The following is a 25,445-nucleotide window of genomic DNA, read 5'->3' on the forward strand; positions in this document are numbered from 1 at the left end:
AGAGAGAAAATTACAAAATTTCACAATAAAGAAACACTCCAATAAGAATACAATAAGTAAGCCCATGGAGCAAGATCATGAAAATACAAAATTTGATTAAAAATCCGGCAATTGAAATTCATTCATATAATGTAAAATTATCCTACTACGAAACACACACAGGATTCAATGCTACGCACTGTGTTATCTAACACTCTCCCACAGATAAGTCTGGAATATAAACTAAGTGCAACTGAACTCTAGTGCACTGCTGTCACTTGCACGTGAAAAATAAAAGACCTAACAGAACACATTTCATTCAATACACGATAATGCAGTTTGTTCAGTAGAATTTTTCAAATTGTACTTTATTTTAGAATGTATGGAAGGAAAGTTTCAAGACAATAAAGTAATATATATTGCAAGTACTGTATGTGAAAGCTGTATGCTATCTTAAAGCAAGGTCAATCCAGATAGTAATCATAAACTGGTTACTAAAAGTGTAAAAGAGCTACCAGTATGTGTTGAACTATTCATCATAGCTGCATCATCAAAAGTTTCACTTTGAGTTACCTTGTAATGATTGTGACTTTATAACTAATATTTCCAAAGCTCAGGCTGTGTCATAGCCTTTGATGCAACATCAGTAACTTAATAGTGGAAAACCATATGGATGATTAATAAGAAACCTATGAACTATTCATCTACGGTGGGTCATCAGAGGTTTCAAAATAAGTCCATTAAGCATTAGTTGGTGGCCCTTGTTGCAATTTTTTTCTGATCAACATTGCACACGGTTCAAGAAGAAATCAGTGCTACAGGAGTAGCTATTTATGATTAATTAAAGACTGAGGAAAATTAAAAACCTAGGCTAGTGATAGTATTGATAGAAGTTCCCAAGATTTCCTAGAATGGCTAACAGAGGATGAGAATTTGACCTTTAGCCGAAAACTGGATAAGATAAACATCTACAGGAAATCCTCTTTTTAGGCTGGAGGAGTATTTATGTACATTCTTATAATTCTCATAAGATATACCTTTGGATTACAACCACTGACCTCTTGAATCTGACTTATTTTCAAGGTTTCAAAAATGTCCAATGAAAATCTGGAATTTTCTATCAGTTTTAAAACAGCATTTGCTTAAATTGTTTACTTTTGTTTGTTATCAAAATTAATTGTATAAAACTATTCAACTAAAATCATGATCACAATCCCTTCTAATATATGCTTCTAGAGAGCACAGAAAGGATTTTTTTAATTGCTTCCAATATATTCCTCTAGAAGGCACAGACATAGGCCCGTTAGACTTCGTAAGGAGAGTTTTCAGCACACTATGGTTAAAAACTATAGTACAGTAGCACCTAAGCTTAAGTTATAATCATTCCGAGAGAGCTCCTAACCTAAAATGCTTGAATTCTAAAACAATTTCTCCCATAAAAAATAAAGGAAATTCACTCAATCCATCCCACAAAACCATAAATACACATATACAGTACTATCATTATCAAAGTTTTATCATGGGATTTAATGCACAAATTATAATCCCTAACATCAGAAATAAATATAAATAATTCACAACAAAAAAAGAAATATTGGTAAATTAATTGGCATTTTACCTTTGAGGAGTCATGGCTGGCGTGGGGGAGATGCTAGAGGAGGAGGGGAGGGGTTTGATGCTTGGAAGGAGATCCCCTCCGTGAGTATTTCTGGTAAAATATCAGTTCTTTCTTTTGCTTGAAGGACATTCACTATCACTCACTGAATACAGTAACTTAATTCACAATTTGAGATCGCTTGGTCATCTTTGCTTTTTCCACTCTTATAATAAATTTTGACAAGGAACCCTCTACAACAAACAACTGCTTTATCTATTTCTTTTAAATTTCATGAAAATGAAATAGAAATCACAGTGGCATATGATTACTGCAAGACTGATTTTGTATTAATCTCGTTAGTACATAAAAAAAAAAATAAAAAATACGGAGCGAAATTTTTGCTCACAGACCGTTCCAATGCTCGTAAACCAATTTGAATTTCTATACTCATAAACAGATTTGCTCACATTCAGATTCACTTGTAAACAAAGGTACTACTGTACACCATTTTCACACAGTGTTAAGTTTGATGAATTATCATTATTTCTTATATAAATGAACTTGGCTAACCCTGGTTAGAAAGATCCAGGCCCATTTCAAAAGACTCATTCAAAGAAAGCTACTTGGAATTATAAAACCAAACTCTGAATAACAGCTACAATCATTTTTTTCTGGAGGAAGGGGACAGCTTCCAAATCACATCTGATATCCTCTTATCCATAATATGGTTAGCAGAAATTTGTCTAACTTGTAAGGCCGAAATTCTAGTAGCAAATTATCAAGAGATAACATCAATAAATATTTAACAAAATGTTCAATAAGCACTAGACTGCACTCAGTACTCTGTCCATAATTTAGTTATTTTCTGATTAATGGAAACATTGGGCAACAACCAAAGACCCCAGTGATTCAGATAATCTTTTGCATTATAACAATAACAAAAGTTAGCAGCTAAGTTAACCTACTAATGACAGTGACAGGCAATGCATAATGGAATTTAGTAAATTGATAGCTACAATTACTTATGAAACACTATCCCTGCTATAACAAGCTTGTCATAAATAAATACCACTGCACTTCACATACACAGAACAAATTATGAAGGTCATAACTGGTGTCAACTTTATTAAGGGCACAGATCAAAACAAGCACATCACGCTGATCATGAAGACCAAATAGGAAATTCAATACAGACGGCCCATGCTGAATAGCTCAAATGACAGCTGATGTAAATGAGATCCAGTAATGGCATTAAGAATGCCATACTACAGCAATCATAGTATGACTTGAAACACTGCAATAATACTGGCACATTACCAAACCCCATAAGACACTGAATGCACTCTGTTACTAGAAAGAAAAAAAAGAAAAAAAAAGAAAAAAAAGAGAGAGAGAGAGAGAGAGAGAGAGAGAGAGAGAGAGAGAGAGAGAGAGGAGAGAGAGAGAGAGAGAGAGAGGAGAGAGAGAGAGAGGAGAGAGAGAGAGAGAGAGAGAGAGAGAGAGAGAATTTTCCCAGTAATAATAAAAAAAAACAATAATAAAATAATGATACCTTTTACCATTTCTAAGGGGCATTAGAATAATCTTATTTGCAACTTTCTACTATGTTGAAGTTTACTCTATCAAAAATGTGAATAAATTTGATTATCACCATTTTGGGCATTTCTAGCTTTTAGTGGCATTTATTTTTCACATCTAAGATTAGGATTCTTGACTTCTATTTTTGCATGGGGTATACAGTATTTGATACTTTAGGACCCCTATTTGGTTTCATATGCATGGAACATTCACATTCATGACTTTCCTAGATTTTTTATTAAGGCATATATGGAGTACCGACCCTAACCATATAAAAGCAATAGCAATATTCACTCCTTGCCCGCTGAAAAGAAGGCATCCCTAAACCTATAAGGCACTTCAACTTAACAACATAGAACTTTCCCTCAATTGATACCAATCACATGATTTTCTGGCATTCCCAACTGTTGAGAGTTCTCATATTTCATGGCTGTATAAAGAAATGAAAATAAAATACCATGACACCAAAGGCTCTTTGGCAGATCTACTTTAGCCTAATATCTATTACAATACCTTGAAAAGAAGAGAGAGACAAACTTTATGTTATTATAGTTTATGAAAACTTCCTCTTGCTCTGGCTTAAATTTAATTTCTTCTTTTCATAAATATTAAAATAGTTTTAAATAAACCATCCAATACCCATTATATCTCTTATTTTAGCAAGTGCACCTACGATACAATTATATTCTCGGTCAGACCACAATCTTTTTTATTCCTCTTCACACTTTCTTTTATGGTCTTCTTTATGCCCATAATTTCTTTATTTGGGCAATCTAGTTTTTTTCTTTTGCAATACTAAAATTTTTCACAATAATGCAAAAAATCTGCCAAAGGCAATGATTAAGTATACGTACAACATATACTGTATAGGATATATATATATATATATATATATATATATATATATTTACCATCTTTGGAAGTACTGTACGGTACATACATCATATCCAAAGGATATGTAATCCAATAAAGCTAATAAAAAGCACGAGAAGATGAACAAAACCTTCCCATACCATGCGCTGCAAAAAATATTTCTTACCTTTTCTTTTCATATTTACTGATCATAAAATCTCTGATTTTATGCTCGTCTTTGGTATCAGGAAACGGGTTGGATTTGGAGTCGTACAGCCCTAACCATACCGCTTGGCAATACTGGAGGGATGAAAACAGTAATTAGCTTCGGCTATCCACATACTCGAATCCTAACTTGGGGCAAGTAATGCACTTAGGACCAGACATGAGAGAAAAAGTTTTGTGTTTGAATAACAACTTATTTTTTTTTTTTACAAAATTACATGTTAGTCAAACAAGATAGAAATTTAATAAAGTTTACTCTAACTTTCATCAGATAAATGGACTGGGAACCTACTATGCATTACATATTACATAAGAAATTATTAAAAAGTTTTGTGTTTGAATAACAACTTTTTTTTTTTTTTACAAAATTACATGTTAGTCAAACAAGAGGGAAAATTGATAAAGTTTACTCTAACTTTCATCAGATAAATGGACTGGGAACCTACTATGTATTACATATTACATAAATTATTAATAATACAAAAAAGGAAAGCAGCAAATATAGATAAATTTACTTTATCAATACTCATATATTTTGAAGCTTAATTTGATATAAAGATATCATTCAAAAGATATACATAAATATTATCTATAGGAATTGATATACAATTCAAAACTAAAGACAAGCACTACCTTAAAGACACTAATTAATAAACACTCCTCCAATACAAACCACCTTTGCAAAAGCATTCAATAATTTGATATTAAATTTTCAAATATATCTCTAACAAAAAACTTATATTCAGTACACATACCTGATTGCCCTTAGATTTAATTTGTTCAATTTCTTCGGGAGTAAAACTGGCCATTGATATTGATTTAACACGATGTGGAGGATTCAGACCTCGTCTGCAAAATTAAGAAAGTAAATCATTAGCTTCAGACCTATTCTATATAAAACACGATACACAAAACTTACCATTATCAGAGAAAACTTAATTCAAATATGAATTCCAAAAAGTGTTGCTTAAGAATAGTAAATATTTTTTTTTTTCAAAAGTAAAATTAATATTTCAAAGAAAAGACTTACTACTCTGGTAAATCCACATTGAATTATAAATGACACTCCATAGTACCAAATCAATATGGTTAATTGTACAAAATATTCAATTGTTTCATCTTGACATTTCTTTCTCAAATGATTGAATGCACCAGATAAATCCATATTTCTTTTTGCATTAAATCTCTAACATTAAACTGACTTTCCCAGGAGTCTAATGAAACAACTAATCAAACTCTACTAGACAACTTTAAACCTATTTAATTCCCAGAACCTTTGGACAGCATTATACTAAGGTAAGCTTTAAGGCTGACAAAGGATAGTAAATGGTGTAAAAATTAAAACATGGACCACTAAAAATTAGTCACAAAATTCACAAATACATAGTTGGAGATACTTTTTCATTGCAAATTGTCAATGTTAAGGTCCCCCTACATTTAAGACAAGAAATCAAAAGCTGGCTGATGATACCCAAATTCACCACCTAACATAAATAACACTTAAATCTTGGATAAATAGTACATACTGCAATATCAACAAAATATTGACCTACTAAAGAAATTTGAAGCAAAGGACAGGAAAGTTAATCTAATAAACTGTCTAACAAATAGGAAACTGTAATAAGGCACCATATGCAATGTAAAATCAATATTCTATTCCATATGCTAAATGAAGCAATTTTCTTTAAAAGAAAATATAGAGGTAAAACTTTATGGTAAAAAATGCCATCTTTGAGTTGTGTCATTTATAAAATCAAAGTACATATATAAACAGTACCATAAATTCTTAAATATCAAATAAAATTTTTCTATTTAGATTTGCAGATTACCAATTCAAAGTTCAACCACATACAGTAAGATTAACACCAAATAAGGTATGTTGCAAATGCACTGTCGAGTACAGATACATAACAGATTATCACCACACAAATAATCCATTATATATAAACAAGGGATAAATACATAATCATTTACATACCTACAATACATACATACGTATAAGGTGGACCATCCGAATACAAGGCTAAACGTAGAGTAAATGTTGCAATGTGTATGAAAGGTCGCATGTCATACAGATTAACATATACTGTACAGTTGGCGAAAATTCTGACATTACAAACAAAAGTGTACCAGAAATTATAAAGTACTGTACTGTACTACTGTATACAGTATTTTCAAAACGCAGTTGCAAATCAAGTGTGAGGCTTAAAAGATAGGAAAAAAAAATAAATATACTCTATATACATCACACTAAGCATATAACTATATGCAAGGAAAGGGATGAATAAGGTATATTGACACCCAAGTGTAGCATGTTATTGTAAGGCAGTAAAACTTAGCGAGAAAAAAAAATTCTATGCACTGTCTAAAGACTTTGTTTCCATAACAGTGAAATAATGATTCTGATTTCTGGTTCATTAAATACCATTTGTTTAAGTATAATAACTAGGAATACAGTACAGTACATGCATTTCATGTTTCCGTCTACTGTAAATCTCTGGTGCTACCTTCCTACCACTCCTGAGATGGAGCCCTATTATTTCAATGATCATTATAATGAATTAGTTTACTGAACCTACTATCACGCTACCTTGATACAGTAACCATACGGCAAGTGAAATGCAGCAAGAATACATGTGACGATCTTCATGCACTACCTCTATTACAATGAACAGATTTGTTTTTGTATGGCAAAATTTCCCGGTTTCATAAAAGTACAGAAAAACAATAAAAGATCCTGATGACAGAAAGACCAACACCTCTTTAACTAGCTACCGAGTGGTGGGATAGATTCATTTGTTTAACCAACAGAAACTGCTTACTGTACATCTATTCAAAAATTACTTTTTTTATTTACTAATTGCTAAAAAAAAAAACCAGTACAAGTAGGCTCAGCCCAAAGGCTTATAATTTGAATCCACAAACCTAATCACTAATACAAACTAACCTGAGCATGTTTATAATGATGATCAAAGAATAATTTTTCCTAATATGACAAAGTTTCAAAGATGAAGCTTAACCTAGATCAACTCCTGTTACCCCATGCACTGCTGTAACCTAATTTGGTATCGGAAAATTTTTCAAAGCGGCTACCCTAGCTATGTGCCTACTTGGGCACTTGAAAATTTTGGAGAAAGTAGTATAGTAACAATTTAAATCCATTCAATCTGGCTATTTCCTCATAAAATTCCCTAATCCTATATCAGTATATGACAAGATTGTTGAGTTAATAGGCCTGCAGATTGCATAGAAAATAAGAATCCCATAACCATACCCGTTGTCACTTATCTTATGCTCAGGCCTAATTACGTTGAATGGGCACCGTTCACTTACTGGTCTTTGCCCGGCCGTGGCTAGCAATTTAAAATTATCTCCTCCTATATTCAGGGTAGTGGTGAATGTTGCGTGCAGCGTATTAGCTGTACAGGCGAAGACTTTCGTAGAAAAAAATTTGGTAATCAAAGTACCTACACACTAGCCCCTAAAGTATAGGACATTATCAAGAAATTTTTTTTCAATCCAATTAGCAATTAATGTCATTAATAATGTACCTTTGTCAAATCATTTTGATATTTAATATCAAATAAAAAAATTGATGCATTTGCCTTCTGCCCTTAAAGGCTGCTTATCTGGTTCTGTATAGCAGGGAAACCCTACTCTCTACAGGACCTCCACATTCGTTTTATGATGCTCATTCGGGAGCATTTAACATTTCACATGACAAAGTACATTCAAATCTGAAGTAACAGCCAGATAATTAAAACATGGGCTTTGCTCGATTCTGACTGTAGACTTTAGTTTTGGTCTAATGCAAAACTATAGCAACCTCATTCAACATAAGAAAGAACGACCTAGCAGGGCCTAGGGATAGTATATCCTTTGATAGATAACCAGACTAGGCTAGAGCCTGTAAAGGATGGGCGGTCCATTGTCATATTTCGCAATGACATTTATTGAACAGCAAAACGTGACAAGGAGGAACCTATAATGCATCAGGGGTTATACGTGTTCTCCGGAAGGGGATTTTCATACATGACGAAATCCTCAGCAGGGAATGAGCCTCCGAAGGGACTACCTGAATAGCGAGCTTTAGCCCTTCCCGTCAATTCAGTATTTCGAAGAATTATTCTAATTTTTCACAAGCACTAGCCTCAATTCACATCCCTCACCAATTGATCACTCATTATTTCATTCTCAAATTAGGAGAGACCATAAACAACGCGACCACCCTCTATACTCGTACGTAGTTCCAGATGATCACCCATAAGACTTAATAGGAAGGTCCACCTTTTAAACTCACTTACAGGATGCCTGAGCAGGACGTACAGACGAAGGACCCCACGGTCATGTTGATGTAGGTTGTGCCTCTCTGGTGACAGTCGAAACATGTCCTATTATGCGTGTGAGCCCCTAATTCGCGTAATATCTTGAGATTTTTTTCATCCAGCTTCCTTCGACTTGAAGAAGCCATGTTTAGTGAGACGACTACTCCTTGCGAGATCTTCCAACTCTCTTAAAAGGTTCAAAAGGATGCAACAAGATAAAATAATTTTCCCCCTACGCATGTTTCTTTCATATCATGTAATGTAATTTTGTGATATAATTGCTGATGCTATAAATTCGCAAACACTTTAAAATAATGTTGATTTCACAAAATTATTTGTTTATTAAAAACTCGTTCATGAACAACTTACAGAAAAGACAATTTTACATGCTTGTTTTGTTGTTATGATATTAAATCATATGGTTGATGAAGCTCTAACTTCTTAAAAAGTATAAGAAAATTCACCAATGATAAAATATGTTTTGCATATCTTATAGGAAGTTCTCAATAACCACTCATGCTTATACGTTGATATTCACCAGCTTCATTAATATGATTATCTGAAATTTTCAAAATAATTGCTCGTGTGTGTTAATGTAAATTAACATTGCATGTGCGATATGCATAGATAGAATTGAAGATATATGACAAAAGAATTAGTCGCATTAGGGCATTATTACTTAATCCAGAGAACAACGTGTTAACCATAAATAGTGTATAATGTTTACTATTTGATAAATTAAAAGTAACAAATTCAGAAAAACAACAATTTTAAAGAAAAATATCAATTATCAAGGTTAATAAGTTAAATATGAAATATAATACATTATCATTAGGAAATTAACATTCAATCATAACTATAAACATAATAGCAATGAGTATTACATAGTAACTAATATATTACCAATTTAAAACATTGATTTGAAACAAAAATGACATATTACTGAAGCTTAAAATATATTTGGAGAGTTATCAGCTGTTCAGTCGAAAATATTATTGGAACCGGAAGAAGTGTCACCCAAGAGCAGAGCTGTTTACATCGGAATATAGAAGAGCTCGAACTAAGTTATTTCTGTGTCTGTCAGTGTTTTTTGGGGTTTGAGCTTGAAAAGAATAAGAAATATTAGAATTATGACCATGGGAGACCTCGCACATAACACGCCCGTGGCTTCTCTTGTGCTTCCAGTCTTAATTCGTCCAATATTGGCTGAGGTGAGTAGAACCAAAGGCTGGTGTTTGACGTTTTTCATACAATTCTTTATTAAAATATGTAAACAATTCGTGGTATTTTACGTGTACTGTTAAGACTTGTATCATCTGAAACCGAGTTTAAACTATGCCAACTCTTCGACCCTAAGCCAAGTTATTGAAGCTTGTCCAATGTTCTCGTATTGCAGGCAAAGGATAACTGTACTACAGGCTACTGTAATCGTAGTAGGGCATCTAGCAGGTTCAATCACTGCAGAGGCTCTCTGTAGGACCTTTTTCTCATGTTATGGTCGTAAAGAGAGTTTAAAGATAGTCAAAGAATTATAGTGGTGGCATCGCAAATTTTTTAAATGCTTAATTGTTAAGTCTTCTATTCATAATACCTTAGGATCTAATTTTCCCCGTACTTCGTTCTGGAATATTAAATGGTTTTAAGTTGAACACCTCATATTAGGTCATTTAGGGTGTATGTATGATCGCAGCCATGCTCCATAACTCCCTTATTTTCGAGTCTATCGCGAAGAATACAGCAATTTAAGTGGGCGTTACCCCCCATTAGGTAAGGAGGTAAGGTTATGGTTTGTAGGATAGGTTGGAAAGTTAAGGCTATTATGCACGCGGGAGGTCCTGTCTGTCGTTATACAAAGGCTTACAGGTTAGATTAGGGGTGAACGTGAGGTCCCAGTGATTACTGGTAACTACGCACTTCTAAAGATTTATCGTCCCCACTAATTCTATATTTGTTTAAAAGTCTATCAATTATCAGTAAATCTGTTTTTGGTTATCTGATATTGTAAGGGTTTCAAATGATTCTAATCTTCATTTCTATCATAACTTTAAAGTTTTATAGAAAGACGCCCACCTGTTTGAGTTAGATTAATTTGGTTATAGAGGGAAACTGAGAAAATATAAAATTGAAAATGGGAAAGCATCCTAACCTAACCCATCCTAATCTAATCTAACATAAAACACCAGGTTTTTACCCAATAGACTAATCCTTCATGCCGTAACAAGCTGGGATAAATCCTTTATGTACAGTACTTGGGTTAGGTTTGTTACCCTGACGTTACTCTTAATCGGTAGCTCCAGATTCACTATATGTTTAATCAAGCACAGGCTTAATCACTGTATGGTAGCTTATGTCACTTTTTATTTGCTACTAATCAGAATCATTGGTTTCCCATCCTCCCCCTAATGCTACTGCACTGTAATCGTTTAGTGGTTACTATCTACTTGGTAAGGGTAGAAGATACTGTTTAGCTATGATAAGCAGCTCTTTTAGGACGACACTCCAAAAGCTCCACTAAACCATGGTCTGTCACTGTCTTATGTGAGAGTTCTCTTGCTTGAGGATACACTCAGGCAGACTATTCTATCTGTTTACTTAATTCCTATCCTCCCCGGGCTATTTTCCCTGTTGGTTTTGGCATCCTGCTTTTCTATCTAGGGTTGTAGCTTAGTAATAATAATAATAGTACGATTAACTGTAGCGCAATATTTTGGACCATATGTAGCCACAATTCTGCCTCAAAAAAGAAAATCCGGACTGGAGCACTTTCCTTGTGACTGCGTTATCATCTGTAGTATTTCGATAATGGTAAATTTCCAATAGGCACTTTATATCAAGAGAATCTATTAGTTGAACCTGACTTAAACTAGAATAATATCATTTTGTTATTGGGTAGATATTACATTCAATTTTATACATCTATTTGAGTCTTGAGGTACCATGATAAAAATTTTTAATAACCTAGGCCTAGCTATCATTTGTAGTGTTTTATTGCTGAATAGCTAAATTTAGGGCATTTAGAAATTCATATTCATGATACAATACTGTAATTTTATTTTTGATACTCGTACAACTTGGGAATTCCTTATTTTCATCCAGTGTTAGTTATCTATACTGTAGTCTTCTCTGTCCCATGCATTTTATGAATATTATTTAATTATGATTGCTGTGAATTTTCATGGTTATTGTGAAAGTTACAATGACTTTTATCATTTACGTTACAGTAATAATGTAGCTGGTTACTGTGAGATCTTTGTCACAGTAATGTTATGTCACCCATCAAAATAAGTTCATCTCTATTATTGAATTGGAGAAAGGCTTTAAACATGGCATCATTTTGCATCAAGTATAATATTCATTTAGACTATCATTACTAGAAATTTGGCATGTGAGCTCCTGTATTAGGTTAAGACGTTTTAACCCTTTTACCCCCAAAGGACGTACTGGTACGTTTCACAAAAGCCATCCCTTTACCCCCATGGACGTACCGGTACATCCTTGCAAAAAAATGCTATAAAATTTTCTTTTTTCATATTTTTGATAATTTTTTGAGAAAATTTAGGCATTTTCCAAGAGAATGAGACCAACCTGACCTCTCAATGACAAAAATTAAGGCTATTAGAGCAATTTAAAAAAATATACTGCAAAATGTGCTGGGAAAAAAATAACCCCCCGGGGGTTAAGGGTTGGAAATTTCCAAATAGCCTGGGGGTAAAAGGGTTAACAAATGTCTGATTGATCTAGCTGTGTTTTTTGAAGTGTATATTTGAACTTTATACAAGCTCATTTTTATCTGTTAACTGATAGTTAATAGTTTTGTTAGGAACTTTAGCATCCTCTTGATTGTCTTTTGACCTTTTACTTCTTTTAATAGATTAATTGTCTATTCTAAAACATACCCTTTAAAAAGCGGTTAACCTAAGATGCCTATTTGGTTGTTATTTCAACCTCTGAATTAATCGTAGATGGCCCAATCTTGAATTCCGATATTAGTTTTAATCTTAGATGCTTAGGGAGGATATGGATAAACTTAATTTAGTGTTCACCAAATAGAATACTGTATATGAATATTTGTTTTGTCCTTTTTGTATATCTAATGATCTGCTTTTACCATTATGAAAGAGTACAGTATATTATATGAAAAACAAAGCCAGTGTGTGTAAATGTTTTGCAAAGTTTGTCAAAATGTGCAATGAATAATTTATAAGAAAATCGTTTATAGCCTGACAACATACAGTACTTTGTTGAATAGAATGGCTAGTTTATAATTTCTCAATTATGGAAAAACATTAGAAGTAGATTAATAAAACAAGATTAAATTTCATGCTGAAGGAATAGAAATTCAGGTAAAAAGTGCAAAAGATAGGTAAATATCAAGACACATTTACTTGAAAGGAAAATCTGACATAAAAATATGAAATAATGGTGATGGCCTATTCAGAAGAGATTGATGTTTGAAGGACATCCCCAGTGTTTCATGACGGATGTAAGGGAATGTGTATTAACTTGATTAGAACAGTGTTGATTGTCTTTAATTTTTTATTATGCTGATGGCACCTTCAGTGATGAGACTAATGAAGAAATTAAGGATCAGATATAGAATTTGCTTCTCTATCTTGTTAGGGGTTTGTATTTTTGCTAGTAGAAAAAGGTTGATTTTGGATGTCAAGTTTAAAATAGATATTGAATTTAAGTGAGATCAGGCAATAGAGTTTTATGAAATCAAATACTTTTAAAGTATTGGGAAGGTTAGTTAGATGGTAAAGGGGAATATACAATACTGTATACCAAAATATTCTAGCTTTTGTGTCCTAGAAGTGTATTTAACTTATATGTACCTTTATGTTCCATTAGGTCCTGTATTATTGTTGTTATTATTACAAGCTAGGCTATAAACCTATTTGGAAAAGCAAGATGTCATAAGCCCAAGGGCTCCAACAGGGAAAATTAGCCCAGTGAGGAAAGGAAACAGGGAAATAGATAAACTATAAGAGAAGTAATAAACAATCAAAATAAAATATTTTAAGAACAGTAACAACATTAAATTAGATCATTCATATATAGACTATAAAAACTTAAAAAGACAAGAGGAAGAGAAATAAGATCAAACAGTGTGCCAAGTGTACCCTGAAGCAAGAGAACTCCAATTCGAGACAGTGGAGGGCCATGGTACAGAGGCTATGGCACTACTCAAGACTAGAAAACAATGGTTTGATTTTGGAGTGACCACCTAGAAGAGCTGCTTACAATATTAAAAGAGTCTCTTCTACCCTTACCAAGAGGAAAGTAGCCACTGAACAATTACATTACAGTAGTTAACCTAGTTGAGTGAAGAAGAAATGTTTAGTGATCTCAGTGTTGTCAGCGTATTAGGAAATAGGTGAATGTGGAAAGAATATGCCAGACTATTTGGTGTGAATGTAGGCAAAGAGAAAATGAGCCATAACCAGAGTGAGAGATCCAATGTAGTACTATCTAGCCAGTCAGAGGACCCAGTAACTCTCTAGCGGTAGTATCTCATTTGGTGGCTGGCATACCCTAAGTTAGTAACAATGCTTAAAATAAAAGAAAGTACTGTACAGTATATGACTGTCATTATCATTTAAGTGTTTAATAAATACTAAGCACAAAATTATACACTTGTACTCTATCAAGTAAAACACTGAGACTTAGATAGATCCCCACTATAGTCCATTTCTTTTAGCGAGTCATATTTGCACCGACTTGCAGCGGTGCCCTTGTAGCTCGGAAAAGTTTCCTGATCGCTGATTGGTTGGACAAGATAATTCTAACCAATCAGCGACCAGGAAACTTTTCCGAGCTAAAAGGGCACCGTTGCGAGTCATTGCAAATATGACTCGCTAAAAGAAATGGACTATAGGTCTGCTCACATTCATTTTGGGTAATGGTGAGTTCTGGTGCACACTCAAAAAGTGTGCAGATAGATGATATGTAGATTTGCAAGGGATTACAGTACTGTACAGAATGTAATATATTCAATATTAAGGTTAGATCGGTACTTATTTTCACAATAATTTCAACAATTTACTCCATACTATGACAAGGAAAGGGCCCTTAATCTATATTACGAAAAATTTAGGACTTGTATAATACATGATGAGAGATTGGTCCCTATATTATGCTTAGGACAGTATTCTACTTTTGGGTTATTTAGGATAAGTTTTTGTATATTTTGCACTCTGTCCAGATATCATAAACTCAGGATTTTTTTTTTCAAAGCAGCTGCCACCAGTAGGACAGACACTCTACAGTACAGTGATTGCTGTGCTTGACGATGCCCAGAATATTGTCTGAATGGAAAGGATAGAAATAACTGATAATCCATGCCACTACTCTAACCTGAACTGTTATTGTTGTTAATTCCAAAATAGCATTATTAGAAATTAAAGCCAACTTCTCATAGGTTTGAGAATGGACCATATTTATATTATTATAATGACAGGGTTTGTTAAATATTTACTACACTTAGTAACTCTAAATTCAACCATAAAGCTTGAAGCAGATGGAATAAATTCTTTATCACTAAAGCCTGGCGAGGCTTCTTTGATATGAAAATGGTGACTTCTCTCTGCCAGGCTGGAAGAAAATTCCTTTCCATTTTGTTTCCTTTCCATATTGAGTTTAGACGGTCTGCATTTAGTTTATTAGGCAATCCTCATTATGCTAGTTTTGTAGATATGATGTGGGTTCAAAACATTAATAGATATAAAAGGTTGATTTTTCAATATCACTAGAAGGCAGGATGCATTGATAGACCCCAGAATGAGAGGAGAATCTATGAAATATTGTTCTAGGTAACATAATCTTTTGAGAGTCCTGTCAGATGGATGATGCATTGCATGGACATAATCACCTTTATTAACATTAGTTGTTGGGATAACCAGGTATAGAATGCTATAGTCAGTTGTCTAATTGAAGTTTGCTAAGTTTTTAAGAGCAAGTACACTCTGGCACTCTATCATATTTCTCTTAATCGTTTTTTTTTTTTAAGTTTTTATAGTCTATATGAAAGATCTATTTTAATGTTATTGTCCTCAAAATATTTCATTTTAATTGTTAATTAATTTCCTCCCTGTTGGAGCCCTTGGGCTTATAGCATTCTGCTTTTCCAACTTGGATTATATCTTAGCTAGTAATGATAATGATAATAGATGCCTTTGAATTGGTTGTTTACATCTCTCAGGGATGCCCTTGCCATGTTGTGCATTGAGTTGTCGTAACAAATTGCCGTTGCTTTTCTTTTTTTAATAATACATTTTGGAAATTAATGTTTATTTATGAAATATTTGAAGAGGAAACATTTAGTAGATGTCTTCTTGGCTGTAAATAAGAAAGTTGAAAACCTGTATATTTTCATCAAATAGGAAAATTAAAGGGATTTATTTCATTTATGGGTGGGATTCGTCTTATCAAAGGATGAACAACATTATTAGCAGTATGTGTAGTTTGTATTTTTTGCACTCTCTTGCTGTGTGTGTATATAATTGCATTCATATTTCTTATGATAAATTATTAGATTTCATAGGATTGTATGTTCAAATGTGTGTTTAATTACTCAATATCCTGTCTCTTGACATGTAGGGAAAAAGTGTTTAGAGTCTGAAAAAAATGTACTGTAAGACAAAGAACTGATTTTCCATATCTGGCAAATAAAGCATTTAGGCTTGCCGATGTCCACGAAGCTCACAGAGAATGTCAGTAAAGGCTGTGAGCACAAGGTATCCATAAATATTAGGTATTGAGATGTGTGATATGTTGTTCTTGGGGAGGCAGATGAATACAATTGAGGCATTCTTTTTAGCAGTGCATGAGGTGTCACATTACATCATGATAACTTTGCTTATTGAATAACTTTTGATATGTAGACATTAGGTAGCTCTTGATTTTATAATGGGATTGTAAACCATCAAGAAAGTAGAATAATCTCTTTGTAAGTTAAGTAGGTTGATATTTTGGGACACCTAGTATTCTTAAGAGTAGTAATTTTATGGTGAATAGTGATTGAAATAGCATGAGTCATGTGTTTGTAGAAGTCAGTCAAATGGGTTATAGTGGAGGTTATTTAAGTAATATTACTGTGTCAATAACTTGTTCCGGACAGGGCACTTCTATGGCTTTAAGCCTCCCAAATTCAAGTTTGAAATAGAAAGCTCTCTGTTCTTTGAGCTCTTCGTATGTTAACAATGCTGGCAATAGTACTGTATAGGTTTTTATTAATCCACTGCAGAACAAGGCATCAGACTTGTCCTTTTACTCGAATTTGTTTATGTCTTTCTGTACAAGTTTATGCCCTGCTTCTTTTGCAATCTCTAGGGGCCAATTCTTTTATTATTAATGTCCATCTATTACTTGTTATTAGCTATATATATATATATATATATATATATATATATATATATATATATATATATATATGTATTATACGTGTGTGTGTTTTGTAGAATGTGAATAATATTTTTTCTTTTTTTTTTTTAATATTTATAACATTTTGTACAACCATGGTACTGTTTAGCGTAAGTGTAGGTAGTGTTTTGTGGTGAGCTGGTTCGGTTATTAATGAACTTTATAAACTATAAGATGTATAGACAAAGGTCTCAGATTAGATGAATTTTGACATTCTCTTCTTATTATTTTTCATTTAGAAATAAAAACAATCCTGTAGAAATGAAATAAATTGTTCTGATTATTTCTCGATTGGGATGATGATGTGTTTTGATAGCGGGGAGTGATTGAAAAATTTTGAGGATTATTTTTTAGTGAAGATGTCTATTATAACCGGGGAAAAAGGTACCTATAGTAAATTTTTTTAGCGAAACATATTTGCACCTACTCGCAGCGGTGCCCTTTTAGCTCGGACAAGTTTCCTGATCGCTGATTGGTTAGAATTATCTTGTCCAACCAATCAGCGATCAGGAATCTTTTCCGAGCTAAAAGAGCACCGCTGCGAGTCGGTGCAAATATGCCTCGCTAAAAAAAAAATGACTATAGGTCTATGCTCTCAAGTAGATTATGTGAAGTGTCAATTATGGGCAAATCTTAAAAAAGATAATGTAGATAATATATTGACATATAATAGATATCAAAGCTCTGTTTTTTAGGACTTACAGGTTGCATTGCAGTGCTGAAGTAGGCAATCTCTCTCTCTCTCTCTCTCTCTCTCTCTCTCTCTCTCTCCTCTCTCTCTCTCTCTCTCTCTCTCTCTCTCATATTAGCTTCCAGTTCTTATATATCGGCCGAAGGTCGTATTAGATAGCCTATGCTTTCGGCGTCCAAATTAACACTTCGAGTTTATTTTAGGATTTCCAGTTGCATATGTTTCCCAATTGCTGTGTTTCTTTGTATATTTAATGTTCATGTTATTTTTCATATTTCCTTATTTTATGATATGTAGATACCTCTAATTTTTCTCTCTCTCTTTTCACTCGGACTTTCTATTTTGTGGAAATGGACGCACAAGTTGATAGCAAATTTATCGTGTTCTTTTTGAAGTATGCTGAAATATTAGTACTTTTCTAAAATAGAGAAAATAGGACATGTCAGAACAAAGGACCCAAAGTAGATAAATTATTGATGTAAAATAGGAATTCTTTGTTGCTTTGAATTATAAAGAGGAAACGTTTGTTCGTATGTTGGACACTAGTATCTGTTTCTTTGTGTTAGTGTTCAGTGAAGGAAAGTTTATGTTCTTCAATCTGAGATTTGTTATGCGTTTGCACCACTTTGATTGTTATTGTTTACGTGTTTGATTCTGTGCTTGGATGATGATGATATTTCCCTACACGATTTTAAACTAGCGCTGTACTTGATTGTCAATAATTCTGAATAGTATGACAAATTTGATATGTAACATTGAGAGTAGCTTATTTAATGAGGATAATGAATTAATTAACACCATAAGGTGACTCGCTGTTTTTAGAATATGTTGGCAATATCTTTTGTATGGAAACATTTGTAATGATTTAGGATACTCCCCCCCCCCCCCCTTCTATCACGTGCCTCTGTGGTACGTACTTCGTTCATTGCCCCACAGTTGCCTTTGTAGGTGCTGTGCATAATGTCTCCATTAATTAACTTGTTGATGAACGAGCTACCAGTTTAGATATTCATTTCCCTGGTTTGTGTGTTCAGGTCCCCGTGCGATTGCCACTTGTTTACTCATTTGCACAGGCCTTTACCCCCCCCCCCCTCCCCCCCGCACCATCTCATTACCGACGTGTCATTCTTTCATGTTGTTACTGTGGCTTCCCGTACCTCCATCTCCTTTCCCCTTCAGTAGTTTATATGTGGGACGATTAGGGAAACAAGTTGTTGGCCTGTATTGCCAAAAAAGAAATCCCTGCCTTTTTATATATAAATATAATCTGGGTTTAGGGTAATTCAAGAGGTGTTTTCTGTTTTTGTCGCCCGGGCTTAGGTGCGGAAGTGCATCAAAGCCTTTCTATTTAAAGGTAGACATTGTCGTTAAACTTTATATTTCGATAGGCCTACGCATAGGTGATATTATATTGGATTAATTATTCCTTTGATTTATCTTTTAAGAGGAGAGATTGATGAATTTATTTTTTTTCCATATTTAATAGTAATATTTGTGATGAGAAGATTGTTAATTAAACGTAGCATATCTACGCAGTAGCTTATGGACTGCGACTGGACACTAAAGTATTCGTAACACTGTCATTTAGTACGCAGTTACGTCTGTCTGTAATATGGCTTCGCTATTTACGCATTTCGTAATAGGTGGTGAGGGGAAAAACAAGAGAAAGTCGGCAGTGTGTTTTATGATCAGTGACATCTGGCGGCGATGGTGAAATAAATGGCTCTTGCAAACAGCTTCTTTTTTTAAAAAAGAAAAGAAAATGTTGAAGGGAAAGCATAGTTAATTGGGCTGTAATTCTCTCTCTCTCTCTCTCTCTCTCTCTCTCTCTCTCTGCGCCATCACATTTCACGTAATGTAGGTCCTGTTTACAAAGACATACGAAGAGTATTCTTTCTAGAGAAGGTGGCTTTTTATAGACTTGGCGGAGTCCAGTTGAGATAAGAAATGCGCTCGGTTGAAATATACAACATATCAGCGAAGCGGATAGCGTTTGGAAAGAACTTATCTTTGAGCTTCACGAAATCTTACATCAATTCAGCGGCTATTTTGGGGAGCTAAATTTAGCAGCTAATTTCAGGACCAGTCAGATTGCAACGCCGATAAAACAGAGAAGAGGGATCCCTAACAAAGTTGCAAGTTCCAAGCGAAAGATGTTCAGAATTAAGGACGTCTTAGTTTGGAATTCTAGTCTTACCAAATCTCTCTCTCTTCTCTCTCTCTCTCTCTCTCTCTCTCTCTCTCCCCCCCCATGTTCTTCAACTATAGTATTGTGATTACATATATATATATATATATATATTTATATATATATATATATATATATGTATATGTGTGTGTGTAAGAGAGAGAGAGAGAGAGAGAGAGAGAGAGAGAGAGATATTGTTAGCATTCAAGCCTCAGCATATTTGATGTCCTCCAAATGTCCCCTCACGTAATCTCTCTCTCTCTCTCTCTCTCTCTCTCTCTCTCTCGTCCCTTAAAAGCAAACACTACTGTTTGCCTTTACGAACTCTGTTCCAAGAGTAAGAGCTTATGTTGGCATAAGGCCATCTTAACCTAAAATGAACAGACGAATTTTTGTGTATTATACCTCTCTCTCTCTCTCTCTCTCTCTCTCTCTCTCCACACACACGCATTTGTATGTATATATATATGATATATATATATATATATATATGTATAATATATATATATATATATACATATATATATATATATATATATGATATACACAGGAAGGAACAACAAATGCATCAGTTCCTAGTCTACTGCAAGACAAAGGCCTCAGATATGTCTGCGGTTTGGCCAGTTTTCATTACCACTCTGGCCACTTCGTATTGGTGATGGTGGGAGACTAGTCTGATCGCTCACGTCAAACCAACCTAGTATGGGTGGCCCTGAATAGTGTAGTTATGTTGATCATAGCGATACACAAACCCTATCCACGTTAAGGTATCCCCACCCAGAAAGGAATATATATATATATATATATATATATGTTTAAATATATATATATATATATATATATAATATAATATTCTTATTTAATTTACTAACCGTTGGTTTAGAAATAAAAAAAATTTCCACAGCATTAAGATTTCGTTATAATTTTACAGTACTGTCACCCATCTGTCTTGCACCCTAAGGTAAATCATCCCAGTAAAAATGAAAAAAAATGAAATCTTGTTTCTTCTGTTGTTGGGAAGCTCAAAGATCTCTCTTTTCTTCCCATTCTTATATTGCTTTTTATTACAGCTATTGCAGCTTGCATCACAGTTCATAGAGGCTGTGTTTAAAGAACGTTTACTTCTTAGCTTTTCATCCATATAGTGAACAGTTCCGATGTCTGCTGTAGTGTACATTAGTTATGGAAACAATCTGACCATTTTATGCTAAGTGCGACAGGGAAGTTGTCATTATAATATTCATTTTCAGGGTCTAGTTTTAAAATTTATCCTTATTGCGATGTCAATAAACATTTCTTATCACGCAATGTGTTTTTGATGACCACGCTTTCCTAAGCTTTTTTTTTCCCCCCCGCGCATTCATGTTCCAGATACAGAATTTCCCACAACGCTCAATATGGCAACATCACTGGTAAAACCTTTGAAACGATACTTTTGACCTTTCCACCACTGAATACTGCATCCTTTTCTGAGCGAATACCTTAATGTGACGAAAGGGTTTGTATGTCGCCATGATGATCAAAGCTCTATCAGTCAGGGACACCCATACTAAGTTGGTTTGCTGTGAACCATCAGACTCTAGTCCCCACAATCACCAGTGACCAAGTGGTGATGAAAACTGGTCAAACGGCCCAGCCATGATTAGGAACACGCATGAAGCCTTTATATCTTGCAGTGGACTAGAAACGGAGTATTATTGTTATTACTTGGTAAGCTAGAACCCTAGTTGGAAAAGCAGGATGATATAAGCCCGGGTGCCCCAACAGGGAATATAGCCCAGTGAGGAAAGGAAACAAGGAAAAATAAGATATTTTAAGAAGAGTAACAACATTAAAATAGATATATCCTATATAAACTATAAAAACTTAAAAAACAAGAGAAATGAAAAAATAGATAGTGTCCCCGAGTGTACCCTCAAGCAAGAGAACTCTACCCAAAAGACAGCTGAAGACCATGGTACAGAGGCTATAGCACTACTGCATGCAAGTGCTGTAATCATTTGTACTCGACAATGCACTAGTGGTAGGACATTAAAGAGTAATTATAGTGTTCGCAGCAGAAACTGGTCTCAAAATGGAAATTCTTAGATAGAGTATCCTGGCTTAGCTTGCTGTATATAAGTCTTTAAGACAGAGGGTTGTAAAGTCAAAATAGTTTGATAATGATTATTTTTGGTAACAAAGACTAATTAAAATAGGTAATCGTCTAAATGTAACACTACTACCACTACTACTACTACTACTACTACTACTACTAACGATGTTAATGACAAAACAGCGTATATTTTCGAAGCATTGCAGGTTTTGTGGCTGAGAAAAACTACGGTACGGATTGAGACCTTTGTCACCTTTCGACATTTATGACAGCCGGGTCAGAAGGACATTGGGGTTTCTCTGAAAATAATTTATTATACATCGCCACTTGGATTAAAGAGCATTTTTGTTTATAGATAGTGGCGCTTGATTATGTAGGCGGGTTTCATACGTCTATGCAAACGAATTAAGGTTACCTCATAAAGGCGAGCTTATATATGCGTGGAAAAAAAATAATGAATTATACACATTATAGAAGATTGTTGACCTTGGTGGGGTGCTGCAGTCAAAGCAGAACTATCTGTAGATGTAAAGAAAAAAAAAGAAAAAAAATAACGTCTCGCTATCCCAAGGGAAGTTTCTCTCTCTCTCTCTCTCTCTCTCTCTCTCTCTCTCTATATATATATATCATATATATAAATATGTATATATATATATATATATCTATCTATCTATATATATATATATATATATAGATAGATAGATATATATACAGTGTATATATATATGCATATATATATATATATATATATATTATAAACATATTGCAGCAGGTGACCACGCGCACACGCTCGAATGCGCCTTTAAAGAGATTTAATGAGATGAAAGCGAAAGAGACGCGACTTATATTTATCAAGTTTAAATTGGGCGATGGAAGGGTGTCTCCCGATAGATCGATCCTCTTATGAAGTTTGGGAGTTAATTCTGATCCTTTTGTCGACGACCTTCGACTTTTGGGCTCCTTTTTTAGTCCCTTTTTTAGTTCGTTGTTACACCAACGCCTTTTTTAGGTTAAGTGATTGGTTTGATAATGATTGTTGGTCTTCCAGTATTAGCATATTGTTTTTAATATATTCACTCATCTATATATATATATAATATATATATATATAATGTATGTACGTATTTGTATTCATATATGTGTCGTTGATGGTTCAAATAGTTTTTATTTCAAGTATTGTTAAGTCAAACGAGTGCCTAAAATCAAACGAGCTCCTAAAATATCTCGGGATGGGGATGGGGGGGGGTGTATGACGTCATTCAATTTGATGTGAAGCCTTAAAACCGATAGAAATCGAAACTTATTTCTATATATATATATATATATATATATAAAATGTATTTAAGTATTTGTATTCATACATTTGTCGTTGATGGTTCAAATAGTTTTTATTTCAAGTACAGTATTATTAAGTCAAACGAGTGCCTAAAATCAAACGAGCTCCTAAAATATCACGGGGGTGGGGGTGGGTGGGTGTATGACGTCATTCAATTTGATGTGAAGCCTTAAAACCGATAGAAATCGAAACTTATTTCAGGTTTAGTCTAATCTTCTGCACTGATAAATTATTATTATCATCACGCTTAATCACACATGGTGGTTTTACGAACTTCTCTCGTGATTATAAATTGGTTGCAATCGTTTTCCATTGAGTTTAAAATTAGTTTTACAATTTCATCATCATCATCATCATCATCATTATTATTATTATTATTATTATTATTATTGGTATTATTATTGCTTTGAATATTAATCTTTAGAAAAAGGTCCAATAGCGATTCAGTAGTCCTATGATACGGCAGTCATGGCATAGGCCTAACTGTTCTTTATCAGATTAAATGTGCGGCCATTCATACGGAAGTAGCTAATGCCCATTGTACATACGGTGTGATATAGATCTATGGGACAGTGGCAAATGCCTATAGACCTGTTTATCACAGTGAGGGACCCAGGGTCGGTAACCTTTCAAGGGCATTATTTCAATGGTAGGCATACATGGTTCAGATCTCACGTTGGTCAGTAGGGTATGCGTCAAATGGTGTCTAATGGCATCGTTGGTGTTTCAAATTCCATAAAGTATCGTATTAATTTGATAACTGAACGGGAATTGTGAACTCAGGCCTCAGGGGTGTGGTAACAAGGCTTGGCGACTACAAGGCTAATATAAAGGTCTTTACGGGTATACTATAATATGCCGAGAGGTTACGAAACGTGCACTTTATAAGATTGGATACTTTATTATTATTATTATTATTATTATTATTATTATTATTATTATTATTATTCAACACGGAACTATCATCTTGAAGAAATGTCTTACACGAAAATCAGTAACCGATAGACTCAAAAGTGATTGAATTGTATGCCGACTTTATTTCCAAATAGTACAATTCACATGATAATGGCGGTTCTCTTTTCAAGTTCCGACACTGATTTGGCCTCAGAAAATTTATTGGTCTTGTATCTGTTGTTGTGATTTGGTGACCTAGAGCTAGCTATAGTCCTTGGAGGTAATCTCTGTCGTAGATAATATGAAAAGGGTTATCTTTGTCCAGAAAGGTCATATCTTTCATAACCGATAACTTCGTTTTTCATATCATTCATCCGTTTTCTCAACTTATTTATAACTGGTAACCTTTGCCATAGCTTGTAACCTTTTGTCTGGGCTAGTATCATTTGAATTTGACTCCTTCGTGACCGTTATTTTGTTAAACAACAAAACTTATAAGATTTAGTTTAATCTGGGCTGTTGCTTCGTTAGAAAACAATGGTGAATGAAAATAACATACCGTAACCTATTGACTTCACATTCCCAATGAATGAAAAGCAAAGAAATTGATCAACAAATTTGATGGCAGTTTAAATCCCATAAATTCATAAATTTACCCCTATAAGCTGATTAGGCCCAGGATGGGCCATGTAATGGCCAAGTTCCCATTTAGTGGGTTATAATACACATTTTGTTGTTGCGATTTAATCTTATTTGTTGTTTTTAAGACTTGTTTATTGTAATCGTCAGTTGTTTGAAAGGAGTTATTTTTCTGATATACTCATTCCTTATTTCTCGCTTTTGATCTTGTCTGTGCCATAAGAATGAATATTAAGAACAATGATAATGATAATGGTAATAATGATGATAATAATCATTACACTTTTTGTATATTGAGAACAATGATAATGGTACTATTGATGATAATAATTAATACACTTTTTACATCTTTAGATAAACTTAGCTCTCTCTCTCTCTCTCTCTCTCTCTCTCTCTCTCTCTCGTGCATTCAAATCTGATTAGCTTTGTCTTCTAAACTGAAAAAAGGAAGAAAACAAAAGCAATAATCCTAATTGAACGACTTCGCTTCTATCTTTATCAGCAGCAGCTCTGCCACAGACCCGCCGTTGAGGTCCGTGCACTCTGGCATATTGATTTTCCAGATAGTTGCATTATTTGCAACTATTTCTCCCGGTGGTATTACGCAACCGCGTATGATTCATTT

The 25,445-nt window shown here is 34.0% G+C and overlaps 2 protein-coding genes across 2 annotated transcripts in view; one reads left to right on the plus strand and one right to left on the minus strand.

Moving 5' to 3' along the window:
* Positions 1-8,754, minus strand: part of LOC137623094 (uncharacterized) — a 46,515-nt gene extending 37,761 nt beyond the window's left edge. The window contains 3 exon segments of the mRNA XM_068353754.1: positions 4,194-4,306; positions 4,987-5,080; positions 8,536-8,754. Of these exon segments, the coding sequence (XP_068209855.1) occupies positions 4,194-4,306; positions 4,987-5,080; positions 8,536-8,702 (374 nt within the window). The 5' untranslated portion in view covers positions 8,703-8,754.
* Positions 8,755-9,540: 786 nt separating this feature from the next.
* The window catches only part of LOC137623101 (programmed cell death protein 10-like), a 58,833-nt gene continuing 42,928 nt past the window's right edge, over positions 9,541-25,445 (plus strand). Inside the window, exon 1 of the mRNA XM_068353766.1 lies at positions 9,541-9,767. Within this exon, the coding sequence (XP_068209867.1) occupies positions 9,687-9,767 (81 nt within the window). The 5' untranslated portion in view covers positions 9,541-9,686. The remainder of the gene's footprint in view (positions 9,768-25,445) is intronic.

Source organism: Palaemon carinicauda, chromosome 2, assembly GCF_036898095.1.
Source record: "Palaemon carinicauda isolate YSFRI2023 chromosome 2, ASM3689809v2, whole genome shotgun sequence".
Classification (NCBI taxonomy): domain Eukaryota; kingdom Metazoa; phylum Arthropoda; class Malacostraca; order Decapoda; family Palaemonidae; genus Palaemon; species Palaemon carinicauda.